Consider the following 19,790-nt stretch of genomic DNA (forward strand, 5'->3'; position numbering starts at 1 on the left):
GCATAACTGAACATAATTATTTGAAGGTTGACTTTTTTGGTATTAAGACACATTTCTTTTATTGGTCGGATGAAATATGCAAATTTTTTGAGACAGGGATTTTGGATTTTCATGAGCTGTATGCCAAAATCATCAATATTAAAACAATAAAAGACCTGAAATATTTCAGTTGCTATGCAATGAATCTAAAATATATGACAGTTAAATTTTTATCATTACATTATGGAAAATAATGAACTTTATTACAATATGCTAATTTTTTGAGAAGGACCTGTAGTTGCTTCACAGGTCTCACTTTATTATGAAGTCAGTTATTATGAATTCAGGATCCGGCACATGGACTCTGAAATATTTAAATAAATAAATACTAAAATAATTTGATGGGATTTTAACAATAAACTTTTTCTTTCTTTTTTTTATATTCTTTTATTTCTTTAAATTAATTTACATCTAGTTTAAATAAATTATCACACACTTAATTCTTAATAGTTGGATATTTGTTTTGTGAATTGTGGCATTTTTGGCACACCGTACAGCTGCTCCTAACATCTCCAGCAGCTCCGCCCTTACTTAGGTGTGCAATTAGGCTTAACTGGCTGAATCTGGTGCCTTTATAAGCTGCCTGGCCAGAATGTCCTGACATCTGGTTCGTTTTGACTTGCCTGTGGCAATGGGTGGTCAGTTATGGCTTTGTGTGGGCTTATTGGCACTGTTTTTACAAGGTAAGCAACTCTTCCCCACAATTTTGGTGTGTTTATATTTTTATTACTTTGTTTTTTCTTTTGACTTGACTTAATTTTTTTTTTCTCTTCCCCAGCTGGAAACTGTCTTAACCGTTGCAGAATGGGGTATAGTCTATGCAAGGATGGCTTAGAATGCATCCCCTACAACCATGTGTGTGATGGAGAGGAGGACTGCAAGGATGGTTCTGATGAACAGAACTGTGAAGCAGGATGCAGTTCTGGTATGACTCAAAGGGTTAACTGGGAGCTTTGCCTTTGTTACATGAAGCAAAAGTCGGCTCAGACTGGAATTTGACATGTAGAGCTGAGAACTAGACTCATAAATTGAGCTCAAATTAACAAACTCCTACCTGAACTATGTACTGTTCACAAGTTTCTCAATTAACTCAAACTGATCACATTAACTTTTTTTTCCCCCTTCAAGAAGGTGGGAGAGCTACTGCTCAGTATAAACCTAAAGTTATGTAGCTCTCCTTTCCTTGTATACAACTTAGAATTTTTCTTTTCCTAAAATTTGTGCATCTATAAACATCCTACATGGCTGTATTGCTGGCCCAATGTAATTTGCCTTAATGCTTTCAGTGAAGTCTTGTTGCAATGAATTTTTAAAAGTGCGTGTATGTTGCCTGAAGTTCAACTGAACGCCTGTTTCCAAACAGACCAGTTCCAGTGTGCCCATGGTAAGAAGTGTATAGACAAAGATCAGGTATGTGATGGTGTACCTCAGTGTCAGGACCGCTCAGATGAACAACAATGCCGGAAACACCCTGAAGACTGCGCTCACCACTGTGATGAGAAGAGCCACTGCCTGCCTGCAAACTTCATCTGTGATGGAGAGAAGGACTGTCTGGATGGCAGTGATGAGGCAAACTGTGGTATGTGGCTTCTGTTCTGCTCTTTGACTCTAGGGTGGGCAGTTTTCAACTTCAATCGTGTGTGTTGCATGGTTTTCAGAGGACCAAAAGGAAGCTGGAACAATTACAGGACCTACAGTGGCCCCTTCGGGTCAGTCTCGTCCCCTCAGATGTGGCTTGGGCTCCCAGATGTGCAAAGACAAGTTGGACTGTGTCCACTACAATCATGTCTGTGATGGAGAACCAGACTGCAGAGATGGCTCAGATGAGGAAGATTGTGTCTCAGAATGTGGAACTGGTAGGTGACCTAAACTGGCTATAACCTGCTTCAAGTAAACTCTTAAGCCACAACTAGCGGTATAGGCGCTTGCTATGCCGCTACCAAAAGGCATCTAAGATGGTAGTTACTGCTGCACCTTGCATTCATATTTTGGTACTCTTTTTAGCTGCGTGACTTTATAATCCTGCTACAGACCAGTTCCAATGCGCCCACGGAAGAAAATGTATTGAGAGAAGTAAAGTGTGCGACGGCGTGCCGCAATGCCAGGACCGCTCTGATGAACTTGCCTGTGCCAAGCGCATGGAGGGTTGCGCTCATCTGTGTGACGAAAACAGCCGCTGCGTCCCCAGCAGTTTCCTGTGTGACGGGGAGCAGGACTGTAGCGACGGCAGTGACGAGGCGACCTGTGGTATGCTCGCACGACTTCACAATTTGTGACAACGCTCCTTTGCGGTGCTCTAACATGCTACGGCCCTCCTGTAGCTGATTTGCAGTGCAGCTCTACAGAGTTTAAGTGCCTCAATGGCCAGTGTGTTTTGGCGTCAATGCGTTGTGATGGTCATCCTGACTGTCGGGATCGCTCGGATGAGGATGGCTGCACCAAGCCACCGGTCTGCACAACCAAACATCACTGTCCTCACAGCAAGGAGTGCTTGGTGCAGGAGTGGCTCTGTGATGGAGACCAGGACTGCAAAGATGGCTCGGATGAAAAGGTGCTGGTTAATGCACTTTTTTTCTTTTCTTTCTTCGCTCTGGAGTTGCACAAGGACTCTAGCATGATGATATCCCTTCTACTATAGGACTGTCCCGTGACACCAGTCAGTTGTGGTGCCTTCCAGTGGTCTTGTAAATCAAACACCCAGTGTATTCCTACAATCTGGAGATGTGATAAGATTAAAGACTGTGACGATGGTAGTGATGAGACAGAATGTGAGTATATGCATATTTAACTGTACTTGAATAAATTTCAGAATGCATAGTTTTCTTTAAATAATGGATGACTGATTGCTGTTCTTAAAATTCTGACTTTTTTTTGGTGTGTAAAACTTGAACTTTCCAGGCAGCATGGGAACATGCCTCCCTCATGAGTTCCAGTGTGGCAGCCAGGAGTGTCTGGATCCAGTTCTTGTCTGTAATGACATTACAAACTGTGCAGATGGTTCAGATGAGGGAGGCAGCTGCCAGATGGCCTGTACTGCTGCTGACCACTGTACACAGGGCTGCCATAGCACACCCCAGGGACCGGTGAGAGACCACTTAAAAATGTGAAGACATAAAACGGTACAGTAGTGGCCTGACTTTGTGTAAATCTTGTGTTCTATTTATAGCGCTGTCGCTGCACAGCAGGCTACAAGCTGCTGGAAGATGGTCAAACGTGCTCTGATGTAGATGAGTGTGACAACCGGGCACAAAGTGTGTGCAGTCATCTGTGTATTAATGCACCTGGGTCATACCAGTGTGAGTGCCATCCAGGCTTTATAATGGAGGCAGATGAATACCAATGCAAAATCACAGGTAAAGTATCCCAACATTTGGGGGGGAATAAGGTCAACTGGGACACTTGAACTGTTTTCTCAACTGCTGTATCTTAATCTTAAATGCTACAAGAGGAGTTTGTCCCAAATGTTCTTTTGAAACCTTGTGTAGGTTCATAAAGCTTGCATGTTTTTACCCTATACCTTGTCTATTGTTGCAATCTCTTCATAGGTGAACCATTCCTGCTGGCATCTGTACAGACAGAGTTGTACATGTATGGTTTGCGCACTGGAAGCCTTGATGTCTTGTCTTCATCTGCCAAAAAGGCAATCTTGTCTGTAGACTATGACTGGCGGGACCAGAAGGTTTTCTGGGTTGGTGTGGACACTGAAACAATCAGGTGGTCTTCTATGGACCAGAAGACTACAGGAATTCTCACTAAAGGTTTGGGGTGACAAAAACTTTTACTGGCATCTGAATCGGTTTGAAGTATAACGTAAATGCTCCTGTTAGGTCTCCGGGCACACTCTGTTGCTGTAGACTGGCTTGCAAGGAACCTGTACTGGATTGATGGTGTAAATAGTCAGATTGTTGCCATCAGCCTCTCAAAAGCATCTGTCAAGTCACTGGACCAAAGCATCATCCTGGATGAAGAGTTGGACCAGCCTCGCTCTCTGGCCCTGCTGCCACAAAAAGGGTTGGCTTAAAAAACGGACCTTAAAAGTAAAAACTGTACTGAGCTGACATTCATACTTGTCCCTCTCTTAGGCTGATGTTTTGGACAGAAATTGGCAACTTGGTTAAGATTGAACGAGCTGGCATGGATGGGTCTGAGAGGAAGGCAATCGTGAACTCCAGCTTGGGCTGGCCAGGTGGCATTACAGTAGATGTCCTTTCAGAGAGGGTTTTCTGGACAGATGAAAGACTGAAGGCAATTGGGTCTTCAACGCTAGATGGTGACAGTGTGAAGGTAAATGAAGCCAAAAGTTCTCTCAGGATTAACTGGCTTTGAAAGGTTACTTTATTGGGTAGCCTAACAAAGTTCATCAGTTTAAAGCACTTGACCCTCTTTCAGATTTTCCAGCTGAAGGAGACTACCAATCCCTTTTCTGTGGCTGTATTCAATGACTTGCTTTACTGGTCTGATGCCAAGAGGAGAGTTGTACAAGCTGTTGATAAACTCTCCGGTAAGAACAGGCAGGTTATCCTGAAGAGACCTCGCCAACCTTTTGCTATTAAGGTGGGTTTTGTCTAATTTAGAACTGGAAATGCTTGCTAGAACCAAACCAGATGTTCAAGACGAGCCTAACGTTCTACAGTAGTGTCGGGTGCAAACCCTGGTTTGCTCAAAACCAGTTTGCTTTCCCCATTTTCAGATTATACATCCAATAATGCAGATGGACACTGAGAGCCCCTGCAAGAAGATGGCCTGTTCACACATGTGTGTTTTGGCACCAAGACGCCAGGCTGTGTGCAAGTGTCCCAGTGGCATGTCTTTGGCTGAAGATGGTCTGCTCTGTTCCAGTCTGCCCAAATCAACATTCCTGTTGCTGTTGTTGCCACCTGCTGTCACAAAGGTTTGCACTAGATGTCAGTTGTGTAGTTGCTTTAAATTCAGAATTTGTATTCTGTGGGAAGGGGTATGCAGAAAAGCATAGTGACTAGGTTGCCTGTAAGCTGGAACACAAGGGGTTATTTGTTTAGCACTATTCAAAGTCTTCCACAGGACCAAGGGAATATAGGGAAATCGGTTCTGGTCCTGCAAACACAGTTAGCAGCTCTCTAAAGACCTTAGTATTGGATGCTAAGGTCATGTCAAAGAAATCTTGGCTAAAGACAAATTGACTCTTAGCCAATGGAACTTCAAAATTCTTTAATGTGGCATATGTGCAGTCAAATCAATTTTAATGACCTGCATAACTAATGTATTTCTGCAGATCTATTTTCAAGCCCAACAGGCAACGGGGTTAAAAGGCTGGCCTGAGCATCGGGCAATGACGATCCCTGGTGTAAGTGATGCAAAAATCATGGACTACAGCACACATGACAACACTCTGGTCTTGACGGATGCCAGCGCAACTTCAGTAAAGTCCTTCAAGCTGAGAGACTTGGCCTTGGTTGCTGAAGGGCAGATTCTCAAACTGCTAGATGACCAAATCACTGCCATGGCCCTTGACTGGGTGACCCTTAATATATACTGGAGCAGCAACAAACAGCCCCGATTGCAGGTTGCGTCAAAAACTGGGGCATACACAGCCATTCTAATAAAAGATGGGATTGCTGGAGTGGGTTCCATTGCCCTTCATCCTAAAAGTGGACAAGTTTGCTTTACCAACCTAAATCTGAAAGATGCTGGCAGCAAGGCTGCAGTAGAATGTGCTTACATGGATGGCGGAGAGCGACGAGTTGTGTGGAAGGATGCAGTTCAACCTGCATCTCTAGTCTTTTCCAGTACTGGGGACATGATCTACTGGGCCAACACGGGTACAACTACATCAGAGTAAAGTTGTTTCACTCTTTTTTTAAATTTTTTTTTTTAAATGACCTAAATGTTTCGCAGGAATGGGGAAAATCAGTCTTGTCAAGACTGATGGCTCTGGATACAAGGAACTAGAGGCTGGAGATGGGCTGACTGCCATAGCTCTTGGTGACATGCCAATCTGGATGACTGTCGGTGGTAATGTCAATATTGCTGGAAGGAACATGCTACCTCAAACATTTAAAGCTTAAATTGTCTATTTCTAATTGGCATTCCTGTCAATTACCCTCAGATATGACACGACTTTGGTACAGAGAAGATCAGCAGCAAAAACTATGGTTTGAGGTCAGCACAAGAGTACTTGGCTTGAAAGCCTTCAGCGAGTCTACGCAGTCGGGTAAGTGACCACTAAATTCCCAAGCGGATTTGATGATTCTTTAAAATTCTAAAGACTGGTCTCATTCCCTTCAGGTTCCAATCTGTGTGCAGCAAACAATGGCAACTGCCAGCACCTGTGCCTCGCCACCCCAACAGGACGGACGTGCAAATGTGCCCATGACTTCAATGCAAAAGACACAAACTGCAGCCCTGATCAAAGCTGCTCAGCTGGTGGTAGAAAATGTCTGGACCAAACCTGTCTACCAGCTGAGAAATTCTGCGACGGTCATGCTGACTGTGCCGATCACTCGGATGAAAACTGTATGTAACATTTAAAATGGGTAAGCTGTATGGCTGGCTTCAAATGTCACTAAACCTCTACTTGAAACTGGTTTTCCTTTAAGGTGCTGGTGCCGAGCAACAGTCGGAAACGAAGGTCTCTACTCCAAATCTGAGTACACCTCACACTCCATCCCCAAAGATGAACATGGGCAACACCATAGAGGAAAACATTGAGGTCCTGGAGGCAGAGTGCAGCCAGAATCGTTGCAGTGGGAAAGGGCGCTGTGTGAAAATTGATGGGGTCACTACATGCAAATGTTTAGGGGGCTACAGTGGAGCATCTTGTCAGGACATTGCAACAAAAGGCATGCAGGGCCCCATTATCTATGGTGCTGCAGGTCTCTGTGGCATAGTTGTCATTGCTGTGATAGCAGTGATCCTCAAACATGCTGCCTCAAGGTTTTTACACTTATTCTGAATTTAAATTTGAAGTGTAGGTATTCTTGGTGCCACAAACTTGATTGTATCCTTCTGAATACAGGGGAGGGGGACCAGATGCAACAGTGGAAACCAGCATGTCTGAACTGCAGAAAAAAGTGGAAACCACAACACAGAATGCCCAGGCAACTTCAAAGAAGCGAGAGGTGACGTGATGGAACATTTAACCTCTTTACTCCTGTCTTTGCTGTTCTAACTTTGTCATTTCTTGCAGGAACCAGTATCTTCTGTGGATTAATTCATAACTTTTTTTTTTTTTTTTTTTAAATAAAGAGTTTGCATTTTCAGTTGGCTTGATGCGTCTTCAATATTTAAAACACTTTGACTTTGTGCAAAAAAACATTGACACTTAATTGTTTAGTGATGTGGTGCAATTCGCAACTTCAATAAATTAACAGTCTTACAAAGGGCTTTGGTTGCTTAAAATATGAATTTCAAGTTGAGAAAAGGTAAATTGTCATACTCAAGTGTTTGGAGAGTTCTAAAGTCCTTAAACACACATGTAGCGTGCCCCTAGAAGTGAATTCTGTGACCTAATGGGAACAAGGGCTAGAATCTCTGCAGTCAAACGTGGCATTAACCTGCATAAGATTTTACTTCAATTTCAAGTGAACCAAAGCTTTACATGTACCGTCCACTTCAAGAACACAATGAAAAGAGACGAATGGGGTGCAAACCACTTGCTGACATTTTACAAGCAAAGGGACTGCTCATGTCAAACCTTGAAGCTGAGGAGCAGATGCTCACACTGAAAGCTGTCTGCTAACAGGAAGCAAAGCAAGATTTGATAACTGGGGGATAATTTGGTCTGGTAACAATTCTGCATAAGCATACTTCATTCCTGCTTGACATGGTGGGGGATTTTTATTCTTTTGGCCCCTTCATAATTAAACACCACACCCTGCTTAAATTTCAGTTTATCCCTTTGGCACCATTTCGGTCTTTTGTTTGCTACTTCCAGTAGGGAAAAGGTCCATGTCATAAGGCTTGGAACATATCCAACTAGCTTTTAAAGCCAGCACTCTACCAGATCACCTGTGGGATGTGGTGGAACATGAGTTACACCTCATTGATGAGGAACTGCATGTCAATATGGACTAAAGTCTGCCCTAAATTTGTCATAAAGGGGGTTCAATGTGTATCCCCTTTATGGTAGTGTCTATTAGGTACACCTTGCTTTACATGCAAGGTGTATTTGGGGCATGGAGGGAAACATTCAGTGTTGAACTAAAATTTGCAGCTTCCCTGACCCCCAAGCAAAATAAGGGTCATGTCTCAGAATCTGAAAACTAAGATGCTCCTTAGCTGACAGCTTTTAAAATTTGAGCACAACTACCAAAGACTGCTACCTCAGGAAAGCTTAAGTTATGAGGGAAAACGCAGTGATGGTAACAGATTCTGATGGTTAGTGAGATGAAACTGCTTCTAGGAAAGTTTTGTGTGTTCCACAGTGAGGCTGTTTAAACGCCATGCATATATTTTTGTTGCAAACATTATCTCCATGACGCCCCAGTGTATTGTTCAACCCAGAATCTAGATGTTATTTAAAGTCTGGACCAAATTCTTCCTATTGTTTACACAAAAACCACAAATCATGTTTACTTTGGCTGTGAGGCCACTTCTGGTGCGCTCATTCTCTCATTTTCCAGTAAGAATCTTAAACGCTTTAATTTCAGTTCATGTGTGGGTGTTAAATGATTCAGCTTCTATAGTTGGAGAGTTTATCTACAATATAATAAGGACTCCCCCCACCCCAGATGATGGATTGCTGCTGCATAGCCCCCACAAATGTAAGCACCATATAAAAACAGACCCATCTCAAATGTTTAGTTCATTCTGGACACAGAAGAGGCACGTATCGTCTTGGAGGTACTGCTGAGGTAAGCCTGAAAAGAGGATTACCTTTCGTATGACACAGTGCAACATGTATTAGGAGAGACATACATTCCTTATTGGAATTAATGTCTTTACTTTTAGGGACTTGAATGATTTGCTTGAGTATTTCTTTTTCCAGGGTATGACGACAAAACAAATATGGTTTAACGATTCCAAAACAGGTTTTGTGTATAGGCTGAAACCAAATGAAAGGAAATGAGTCAGAATGTTCAAGAACATCCCAAAAACCCGTCAACATTTCGAACCTGTTATAAACTGGAAGCTTATAGAACAACAGTGTCACTGTCGATATGTTGATAACATTTGTTCATCCTGAAATATGACTGGTTCAGATATGTCAAGAGCCCAGAAATAAATTTACATGAATGTAGTTGAGTGGGAGTAAACTGATGACCTGTATTGTCATACAAAGCATCCACCTACTTACATTCTACCTGTTTCTTCAAATATAGCAGAGGGGACAATGGAAATTGCAGGGGCCGCATTTTGGGCAGCACTTATGGTGACGTTTGTGACATCTAAACCGGTGAGTAGCTCTACTTCTCTGACTACCTTTAACTACTCAAAGGTGCAGTATGTAACTTTTATATTTGAAAACTAAAGTTTTTTTCCCCATGTTTATTTCAACTGTCACCATGTTGTGACAATGTAATATGAGACACATAATCTGTGAAAAAAAATAAAAAATCAAGCTCCTCCATCTACTATAGCAGTCTGCAAAAATGCACTGCAACTGGTCAAAAACAACCAATCGGAGCCATGAGGAGGTTCTTAGTGCTGTCAATCAATCTTGTGTATGAAGTTCAGTTTGCTAGTGGTTGAGAAACAACTTGCAGTTACAGTAAAACAGTTCCACTGTCATTGGTGGCTATGCTAACTAGCCCAGCATTCATGAACACATAGGCTAGTAGCACAACAGAGAAGGGTTGGGGTGATTGACAGCACGAAAACCCGCCTTCTGCCTCTTATTGGTTGTTTCTAGTCTGCATCGGGAGCACTGGCAGGGGGTAGAGGAGCTGCATGTTTTTTTTTTTGTTTTTTTTTTTTACATGAGACTATATGACATATATATATTTATTATTGTTTATTTTTGTGTGTTTTTTTTAATTTCTAAAAGTTACATACTGCAGCTTTAATAAATAGGCCAATTACCTTTTTCTATTTAAACAGGTTTGCCTACATGTGGAAGACGATTCCTCAAAATCATCAGAGTCCAGCGAGTCGATGTCCTCATCGGAGGAGACCGAAGTCCAGTTCGGACCCTCGCAACCGGCGCTAACAGACACAGGCCTGCAGACGGAGCTCCTGGACTCCAATCCTTCTTCATCCACAACCGACTCGGCAGCACCGCCGGTGCCTGAGGATCCACAGACCTCCACAGACATAGACCCTCTACAACCCCTCCCACAGGGTCCCTGTCAGACTCCTCTCCACGTGGACAGCTCTCTCGGCGCAGCACGCGACTCTCCGGATGCTGGCGTGGCAACAATCACGACGAAACCAAAAGGCACCGGCGCATACGAGGACCTCCAGCGGGAAGCCACCCCACCCGCTCCTGTACAGGTCCTCACACCCACACCTCCCACACCTCTGTCGGTTTCCACGGACTCTCCCTCCACCATCCCTGAAGACACCCCTGCTACCAGTTTGGATTGTTTCACCGTGCAGCTTCTAACAGCCGAGCCGCCGCCACCTCGAGGAGACAGCATGTGAGGAATTAGGCCATATGGACTTGAAGTTTTATCACAATATTTTAGCGGTACTACTGTGATAACAATAAAGGTGACATTAAGAATTATTTATTATTTTTATTTTAAGGAATGACATAGTCCCACCAACACAAAAACAGACTCATTTGTAGCGCCTTAGGGCACCAGTCACACAAATCAATATATTTTGTATTACTAAATTTCACATTTTAACTGAATTTAATCATTGGCCCCCCAAAATTGATTCAAATTGATTGATTCTTTTATTGAACAATCAGTGGAGAAAATAGTAAAACTAACAATCCAGATAATACTGTTTTTGTGGGGCGGGGCTTTCAAACATTAATTGCAATTTATGTTCGTGACACTGATAAATCAAGAAACTTACCACGATAAATGATACGATAAATGCCTCCCCCTATGAGGTATCACATCCTTGTTTATGAACATTGTCTGATTTTACGATTTAATCAGTGGGAATTTATTTACAATTATTCTAATGTTAATGAATGCTAAATAAACGCAATGAAACATAGGAATTACAGTTTCTGACTGAACTGCTTTACTAGTCAAATCAATACAAAGACACCTCAAATGTTTTATAGAGTAAAAAAAGATGTACTTACATGTTTCAATTAATACAATAGTACAACACACTACTGCTTCATGGACAGCTTTCCTTACACTTAATACCTGCAATTTGTTAAAAATGTTAAGCATGTCCTCATGCACGGGGCATTTTCACCTCTGACTACCTTGATTAAATATTAAGCAATAAATACTTAACATCTGGATTCATGACAGCTGGAACTTTGTCACACAGCGTTCCACAGTCCAATAAGACTGGGAACAAGAGAACAGGTCTAATTATGACCCATTACCACCAGGTCTGTCACATGCAAATATAACTGTTGGAAGTTTTAGTTTAAGAGTGAATAACCTTGAAGCCAAACACAGGTTTAAATGATTTAAACAGGGTTGTGTTGAATATTTATGAGAAGTCTGAGTCTGTCAACAGTGAGATCAATTTGTGAAAACGAGTTGTCATTAGAAAGCCAAAGAATTCTTCTCTGAAAACATGAAGAAAAACTGAATTATTTTTTACACTTTGTGTCAATATTTTTTTACTTAATTAAATGTAGATGCAATAGCTACTTAAACATGGTACTGCTGAACAGTTGATGGTCATGGAGTCACCATCCTTCTTTCCTAATTACTCCTTCAGACTTTAATATTTTTTGGGGGGGCTTCAACAAGTGGAAATGAGACTCCTAAGAATATTTGTTCAATATTTTTTAGCAACTTGAGCTCACAGCATGAGGCATTTGGTTAGGGTTGCTTACAGAACTCAAGTTTTAACATTGTTCTGGTTTAAATTGCATCATTTTTTCAGTTTATGCTTGGGATTTAAAAACTTTTTAATTCTAGATATTGTTTTGTAGTAACAAATGTTTTCTCCACCTGTCTGGAGCATAGAGCCCCTCCCTTAAATGTTGCTGCACACTGCTGATCAGCCAGCTGCAGAACAGCTCCTACATCTTTTTGCTTTTCTTTCCTGTGAATAAAAGCTGCTAAGTAATGTTGCAGATTTCTGTGTCAATAAGGAAAAAGTGTAACAATTTTATTCAAGGTCGTCATACTATGAAAGTCGCAAACCGACAGATTCCCACAAGAGTGTTTTGGTAAACAAAGTGACCTGATGACTGTTTCCTGGTAAGATAATGACTTCTCATGTGTACTTCATACAACCCACTTAAAAGCAACAAAAGACAGATGAAGCTACTAGTCGAGATGGGTTTTTTTTAAAGATGGGAGTTTTATCTTCATCCAAATGGATTTAGACATAATTAACAATGTTTTAAGCCAAGCAGTTAAATAATGACTGCAAGAACAACAAGATGAAAACAGCAAATATTTTTTTAACAAGCCGTTATGATAAAGCAACAACGTGCTGCATACCTATTTCTTAATTATTAGGCATTTTCCAAAACTCAAGATCTTCTGTAAAATGTCACATGACATGCATTATACAAAATACAAGTCTATTTTTTTTATTTAGGGCATATGGCACAAAGTCAGCTGTTTTCAGGCAGCTGTATTAAGCCTGTTTATTACAGCTTAAGAGCATTCAGTTCTGTGGCTGCAAACCGTCTGTCGGTGTTAATTAGAGATTCAACAATTCCTCCATCTTTCATATCGAGTGAAATGAATGGGTTCACTTGTTTTTATATTAATATGTTTAAGTTCATCAAACAAATGTCAAATATGGAAAAGTCACTGCCTCTTGGCTTTTAATGTGGCGACTGGGATTCGGGTTGGTCCTGCGACTCCGGCTCATTCTCCGTGTGCAGGTCTGAGGGCTGCTGCTGCGGCTGCGGCTCCTGCTGCTGCTGCATAAGTCCTCCATCCTGCGCTGTGTTGTAAGAGCCACATTCAGCGCATTTCATCCCCAACACGTGGAAAGGCACGGTGCAGTGGGACTGGCAGTCGTTACAAATAACCTGGAGAAAAAGAAGGACGGGCGTTAAAACATTTTAACATCTGTCAATCTAGTGATACACTTAGTATTCTGCCCAATTTTGTCATGTTATGACTATTAAATGGGCAGTGTTAGGTGGTTTCCAAGGACATACTGCTGTTTTATAGAACAATTAAGTAACTACGTTACCTTCACTTGTTATAAAAATGCCATATATATCAAACACGACTTAAAAGAAATTTGACTTTGTAATTTAACACCTTGAGACTGGGCCTCTGTCTCTTTAAAAGCTCCTGCTCTTTCTGGAACTTTGCCTTCAGGACGTCATCACAACATGGTTCCTCTATTAACCCTTTCACAATGTTTTTACCAGCATTTCACTGAGCAGAAGCTCATGTAGTGAGATCAGCAGATTCTTAGTTCCACTTGGTGTTTGCTAACTGCTGCTGGCTAGTCTGAAGGAGCTGAGTGGGCGAGTCACAGGAGAAGAGATGCTCTGTGAGGCGGAAGCTTGGAAGCTTAAAAACCAATTCAGATTTAAGACTTTTTAAGATCTTTTAAAGACAACTATGACTCAAATGTAAGGCCTACATTTCCACAGAAACGTACAAAAATCACAGCCAAGTGGTGATAAACTTGCACTTACCCATGATAGGTACCTGGCTAGCTATGGGTCGATTAGCAGGTAGTTACCGGTAGCTTCAAACTCCTTAAGTCATAGAACACAATAAATATGTCTCAAACTTTTGTCTGACAGAAAAGTCTTGCAAGAGAGGAAAAAAAAAAAAAAGAATAAACCAGATTATCCAGTCCGGCTAGATGTAAGACCTGTGGTGAATGTAGAGGCCAACTTCTTTTTAAAAAAATGAATTTTTATTTATTTAAGACGTTTTAAGGGTGTGCGGACACCTTGTACCACACTTTGAAAACCTCTGATCCAGATGCTGGGAAATTTTGAAACAGTGAACGTTGCTAGAGTGTACCATTTCACAGTATCTGTGAGATGGCAGGCTGAACGACAAATATTTCCTGTAGTGACTGATACATTTTTCTAAAACGTCTTTGAATGCAGTTAGTGAGTTCTTACTTTGACAGTGGCACCCTGGTACTCAGCGGGCATCGGTGATTGAGCGATCTCTTTGTCCATCATTTCCCAGTGTTCGTCCATGTTCCAGGCAGAATGCATGCAGAGAGGGCAGCGGTACGCGCTGAAACAAACACACACAGGCATTCAGCACACTGCAACACTTCAGTAGATCTGTAAGTACACACTGACTGGTCTGACATTTTAACTCGAGCCAAAAAGGACAACAATGTTTGTCAGTTTAACTTTAGACAGAAGTGACGGGAAAAAAATTTATTAAAAATTATTATTTTTTTTTAAGTTACTCTCTGACAAACCAGAATAATGAAAAACTGCTGATATTAGATTAACGGCTGAATGAAGACAGGAGTAACTTATGAGCACATTTCATCTAACTAATGTCAGCAGAAACAAAAAGGATTCATTCCACTTACCCTGTTCTGACCATGTCATCAAAGCATGTCCTGTGAAAACAGACAAAAGCTAAATGATATATCATGACAGATAAACAATCATAGAATCTGAACATATAATACAGATGTTTCCATTGTAATGACACACTCTGATTGCTCTGATAAAAGGAAGGCTGGCAAAACGCACTAAAAACCAGGCTTACTTGTGTAAAAGATGGCCGCAAGGAAGAACGTGAGCGCCAATCCGGGATGTGTGAATATCCTGATTAATCAAAGAAAACATCTCAGATGCAAAAAGTGGATCTCAAAAAAAAAAGTAAACAAAAAGATACATTAAAACTAGATGAGTGTGTGAGTGTGTGTGTGATTACCTCCATACACACAGGGCAGTTCTGCCTTGACACATTCTCGACACACTGAAATGAAGAGGACAAGCCATAAATCAAAGCAGCCAGGTTAGGAAATGTGTAGCTGTAGATTCATAATAATCACCTTGTGGTTTCCTCGCAGGTCCTGGGCTAAGCACAGATTGCACTTCTGACAGTGAAAGTATTTCTCTCTGGGTCCAATCCTGAGAAAGGAAAAGACAAAGTGTTTGTCTCTGAAAGTCTGGAGTTTCTGGAGCGTCTGCATCACAACTTTAAGTTGAATGTTTTTCACAGATTTGACTGTATCTTTTTACCTCCATAACCTATAATGTGGCAAAAAAATATCTAAAGAGTTACAATAATACTGTTTTATTTTATTGCTCACATCACAATATGGTGGGATTGTGATCTGGGAATAAATGTAACTGTCCTGTTTATCACAAACCCATTAAGAAAATAGTGATTCTGTATTTCTGTCACAGAGTTCCTGCCTGTTTCCACAAAGACTCACCTGCATATCCCACAAGGCTGACAGTGGTACTGCTTCTTATCCTTGTCAAACAGGTGACAGATATCGCAGTAATACTCCCCAAACTGCACGTGACACTGCTGACAGTTCTTCTGAGCCTGCAGGAGCAGAAACCAACATTTTACCTTTTTTTCCCCCCTTTATTTTATGACTCGAGCTAATCATAATACAAATCTACAGGCAACAAATGGGTGTATGTAAATGTCTGATTGAAAGTTAATCGTAAGGAGATTAAAAATGCTGCATGTTCCTTCAGAGAACAAGTAAAAGAATAGTCTCTTTGCTCTCCTGTGTTGTGCACATGCACAAAATTTCCAGATGTAAACAATAACACTCAACATGTCTATAAGTGTCTGTCAGCCAAACTGCTATGAGAATGGATAACCTGCTTCTGGGCTGGAATTCAAAAAAGTCCAAAACTAATTTCAAGATCCTTCCCAACAGTTTTTTTTATTGCCAGTTCGGCCAAACTTTAGACAATTAAAGTTCTGTAAAGTTGCCTGTTTTTTTGTTTTGTTTTTTTTTTCATTTCGATCGTTTTAAAGTCCTGCTACTGATAATAATGATTTGTTGCTGATTAAAATATTTAGTTTGTCCTATTTGTAAAACCGATACCAAAGTATAACTTCACAAAATTTCCTCATTTTATTTTGTTTATTGTTTTTTGTGTAGGAGTTTTAAAAAATTCCATATTCATTCTCTTGATATTACTACTTTATTCTGGTAACATAATGACTTTATTCTCATAGTGTTACAAATTTTTTGCCATATTGCTTGTTTTTCTTCTTGTATTATTACTACTATTTTACAAGTTTATTCTCAAATTTTTCAACCTCATTGTCATACAACTTTATTGTCTTATTATTAGGACATTGTTCTTGCAATATTATGACTTAATTCTCATGATTATGTTTTTTTTCTTAGCCCTGCCATAATTCTCTGTGATGGTTGTACTATTTTCCAAACCTGGAATCTACTTAGATCGAATTCATCATGAAAAGCCAAATATAATAGCGTTCATAGTAATAAGTGTATATAAACCTCTGACCACCCCAATGTGCATATGAACTACTTTTATTTCTAGGGAACTGTTTTGTTTCTGTCAAGATAATTACTGTCAAAAACATAATATCAAAAGTAACTAAACATCTTCTCATTATTATTATTATTATTATTATTATTATTATTATTAGGAACTCTCGACTTCCTTTCTAGCCTCCCAGGTGAAACACTTTGCCACAGCCGTGCCTGAGCCCCATCTTCTATTTTTTTTTCCCGTTACCTTCTGCAGGGTTTTACACTCAGAGCACAGAACCTCCTGGACTTTGAAACGGTCCATCTGGTGGTTTTCCTCGGCATCGTGGCAGAGCCGACACACATACAGTTTCCCACAGCATGGAGCCTGCGGAACGGAAACACATTGACCTGTTACACTGAGGATTTACAGACTGATTTGCCCGTAAGAGTTAAAAGCTCTGATTGGGTCCAGTTAAAGACAAACTGTCCCGAATAGAAAACAAGAACAAAAACAGAAGTCTGTGTATTTTTCAATTGTGGATGTCTTGAGTGGTTAAAATAGTTACACTGGTCTTTCAGCTTGTTTCTTCCATCCAATAGCCAAAAACCTTGCTTTAATTTTTGCTAGAGAATAATCTTATAACTCAAATAAGTCTAGCAACATGATTCCTACGATATTCAGGTCAAGTTTTCTGAAATTTTCCAGTCTTAAATTTCCAAAGTTCTCAGTTTTATTATCCAATTTTAAGCATAAATATAAAAATTCTAATTCGATTATAGACTGTATTTCTACCGTCTATATTTGTAGAAAAACAGTCTATGATATCAGGCTTTAACATCATCACTGTCCTAAAATAATGTCCTGTTTTGGCTAAAGTGATTTTTGCAACAACAAAAAAATAAAAATAAATTAAAAAAAACACATATCTTTCTTGACGAAATCTGATAAAGGCAAAAAAATTACTTTTGGCAAAAAATGACATAGGCGATTATTTTAGGAAGGTGACGATATGGAACTTCTAAAAACAGATGGTTGGGCAAACTGATCCATGAATGAATGAATGAATGAATGAATGGATGAGGACAACATCTTGAAATTCAAATATTTGTCCATTCTCCATTTTTTTTCCTGGAAAGTACTCAGATTAAACTCCATAAGATTTAGAATAAATTTGTTCGATTGGACTGGATCGTCTCAGCTTTAAATTTCTCCCACTCACCTTCTTACCAACATGGCCATTTTAGCTTCCTTGCATTTGCTTTATTTTAGAATTTAACATGAAAATGTTATCAGTTTAAAAGAGTCCTCATGGATGGCATAATACTGCATTTTGCAGGTCTTTTAGACCAACAATGTTTACAGGTATCAAAGTTCAGGCTAAAACATATATTTCCGGAACAGTCTCCTTGTTTCAACTGAAATATAACCAGGAAGAGGGGAAAACTTTACAAATCTTCAGAAAACACAACTTCTTTAAAACAATTGATCTGCTCTGATTGAGTATGATTCACACATTATGACAGCTTGCATATGATTTGATTTGCTTACTGATTTTGTACAGTTAATCTATTCTAGTTACTACGTCATATTTACTAGTATACTGCCTGCACTGCACCTGGATGCAACCTAGTTGTTTGAGCGAACTCCTAACAGAAGTCAAGCAAAGTGTTCAAGAATAAATCCAATGGTAAAGCTGGGTAAAAAAAAGAGAGGCACATATGGCTGCTAAGCTAACATAGCAGTTAGCACCAGTATGCTTATGAGACAATAAATGACTTCTTTAAAGGTCCTTGCTTGTAGTGAAACTTTATGACATTATAAACGATTTACTAACTGATAAGTCACTAAAACGTTATGTAATAACACTCTTATAGTCAAGCAACGTTGGAATGACTGACAGGAGAGCGCTGAGATGTCAAAACAGAAAATAACGAGACAACCAAGTTTCTACTCAAGAGGTTTCTCTTTTGCTCCAGGTACCAGAAATTTTTTTCTTCTAAAATTTACTCACTTTCAGGAGGCAACTGCGTACATAATGCTGACAACCGACGGAAGAAGCCATGTTTACAACTCCAACGCCTAACTCTTCTTCGCGTGCTTTCTGTTGCCAAACCCTTTTCTTCTTCTTGACTTTTATTTCCCCACTCAGGTCCAGCTAACAAATTGAGCGGAAGGCGCATTACCTCCATCTGCTGGACAGACAAATAGTCAATAAAACGAATAATTTAGGGAAATAGTAATTATTTCGCAAAAATAATTGCTAAATATTTAGAAATTATTTGCACATTTGTTTTTAAATTTCAGTTTTTTTAACATAAAATTTGTTCATGTTTTCATCTCAATGGATGGACTTTTCTCACTGCAAACTGCAAACAGACAAAAGAGCGTAATCAAGATTTGTTCACAATAATATGCATCGACTCAGGATGTCAAACCATCTCCACTACCAACTACGTTATTTTGGATTAATTTTGGATTTCAATTGTAGTGCTGACGGACTTTCCCCCATTATCATATAATGTTCTGTTATCAATTGATAGACCTGTTTACAATGTAACATTCAGAAAAATAAAAATGAATAATATTTTTTCACTTTTTTGTCACATGTCAGTTGCAAACATCAATATATTTTAGTGGGGATTTATGTAATAGAACATCACCAATTAATACAGTATTGTGAAGTGTAATAAGACATGGTTATAACATTTTTGTGCAAATATATTAACTGGAAAGAATTTTCTGACAAGTAAATTTAGCCTTTAAAAAAGATCACCTAGAAGAAACCATTTAAGGTTTTCCATAAAAGTACTACAGTAAATATGTGGTAGAATATACTAAGATTAGATTAAACCAAATTTTTTGGCCTATTATGCAAAGTATTGTGTGTGTGGGGAAAAAATAATACATGCACATCAAACACACCAATGGTTTCACTTTCAAACACGGTAGTGGTATTATCATGGAGCAGGGATAATTATCTTTCTTCTGCAAAGATAGATATGGATAAATACAAAGCAATACTTTAATTGAACTACTGAATTCAGAACTACTGAAGAGCTACTCCACCACCATGAGCAATTCTTGAAACACTCTGCTTTCAAGAATAAAAAAATGAATAAAAAAAGGAAAACAGTCTGCAGAAGTAACAATTACAGCTATTAAGTATATTGATATTGACTTGTTAAAGAAGAAAAAAAATTGCTCAATTTAAGTTTCTTTCTGATACTGTATTTCTCTGTTATGCCTCATGTTTCCCATAAACCATGGGAAACGTGTTTAACTTTAAGGGTTTAAGATTAATGAT

The 19,790-nt window shown here is 39.7% G+C and overlaps 3 protein-coding genes across 3 annotated transcripts; 2 read left to right on the plus strand and 1 right to left on the minus strand.

The window, feature by feature from the left end:
• Window positions 1-570: 570 nt before the first annotated feature.
• Window positions 571-7,277, plus strand: lrp13a (low-density lipoprotein receptor related-protein 13 a). The gene is made up of 21 exons (XM_008417693.2): window positions 571-722; window positions 818-964; window positions 1,403-1,618; window positions 1,698-1,895; window positions 2,071-2,286; window positions 2,361-2,590; window positions 2,678-2,807; window positions 2,938-3,122; window positions 3,206-3,392; window positions 3,585-3,797; window positions 3,867-4,050; window positions 4,122-4,323; window positions 4,429-4,593; window positions 4,730-4,930; window positions 5,291-5,837; window positions 5,914-6,030; window positions 6,125-6,229; window positions 6,304-6,531; window positions 6,615-6,951; window positions 7,034-7,136; window positions 7,205-7,277. Exons 1-21 carry the CDS (start codon window positions 671-673, stop codon window positions 7,226-7,228), a joined length of 3,987 nt encoding a protein of 1,328 aa, XP_008415915.1. The 5' UTR covers window positions 571-670; the 3' UTR covers window positions 7,229-7,277.
• A 1,105-nt stretch (window positions 7,278-8,382) lies between these two features.
• Window positions 8,383-10,684, plus strand: LOC103469775 (uncharacterized). Its single transcript, XM_008417692.2, has 3 exons — window positions 8,383-8,870; window positions 9,339-9,412; window positions 10,057-10,684. Exons 2-3 carry the CDS (start codon window positions 9,350-9,352, stop codon window positions 10,597-10,599), a joined length of 606 nt encoding a protein of 201 aa, XP_008415914.1. The 5' UTR covers window positions 8,383-8,870; window positions 9,339-9,349; the 3' UTR covers window positions 10,600-10,684.
• A 1,946-nt stretch (window positions 10,685-12,630) lies between these two features.
• rchy1 (ring finger and CHY zinc finger domain containing 1) lies at window positions 12,631-18,642 on the minus strand. Its single transcript, XM_008417691.3, has 9 exons — window positions 18,498-18,642; window positions 16,751-16,870; window positions 15,451-15,566; window positions 15,064-15,142; window positions 14,943-14,987; window positions 14,775-14,833; window positions 14,593-14,622; window positions 14,162-14,282; window positions 12,631-13,096 (listed from the first exon to the last, which is right to left on the minus strand). The coding sequence occupies exons 1-9, from the start codon at window positions 18,546-18,548 to the stop codon at window positions 12,887-12,889; spliced, it is 831 nt and encodes a 276-aa protein (XP_008415913.1). The 5' UTR covers window positions 18,549-18,642; the 3' UTR covers window positions 12,631-12,886.
• Between the last annotated feature and the right edge of the window lie 1,148 nt (window positions 18,643-19,790).

The sequence above is a fragment of the Poecilia reticulata genome, chromosome 9 (assembly GCF_904066995.2).
Source record: "Poecilia reticulata chromosome 9, P_reticulata-male-v2, whole genome shotgun sequence".
NCBI lineage: Eukaryota > Metazoa > Chordata > Actinopteri > Cyprinodontiformes > Poeciliidae > Poecilia > Poecilia reticulata.

Coding starts and splice junctions, on each gene's coding strand:
- LOC103469775 (XM_008417692.2), top strand. CDS start 9,350: ATGGAAATTGCAGGGGCCGCATTTTGGGCAGCACTTATGGTGACGTTT. Junction 9,413..10,056: donor CGTTTGTGACATCTAAACCG/GTGAGTAGCTCT, acceptor CTATTTAAACAG/GTTTGCCTACATGTGGAAGA.
- rchy1 (XM_008417691.3), bottom strand. CDS start 18,548: ATGGCTTCTTCCGTCGGTTGTCAGCATTATGTACGCAGTTGCCTCCTG. Junction 16,871..18,497: donor TACGCAGTTGCCTCCTGAAA/GTGAGTAAATTT, acceptor TCCGTTCCGCAG/GCTCCATGCTGTGGGAAACT. Junction 15,143..15,450: donor CAGCCTTGTGGGATATGCAG/GTGAGTCTTTGT, acceptor TTCCTTTCTCAG/GATTGGACCCAGAGAGAAAT.
- lrp13a (XM_008417693.2), top strand. CDS start 671: ATGGGTGGTCAGTTATGGCTTTGTGTGGGCTTATTGGCACTGTTTTTA. Junction 2,287..2,360: donor CAGTGACGAGGCGACCTGTG/GTATGCTCGCAC, acceptor GCCCTCCTGTAG/CTGATTTGCAGTGCAGCTCT. Junction 4,324..4,428: donor TAGATGGTGACAGTGTGAAG/GTAAATGAAGCC, acceptor ACCCTCTTTCAG/ATTTTCCAGCTGAAGGAGAC.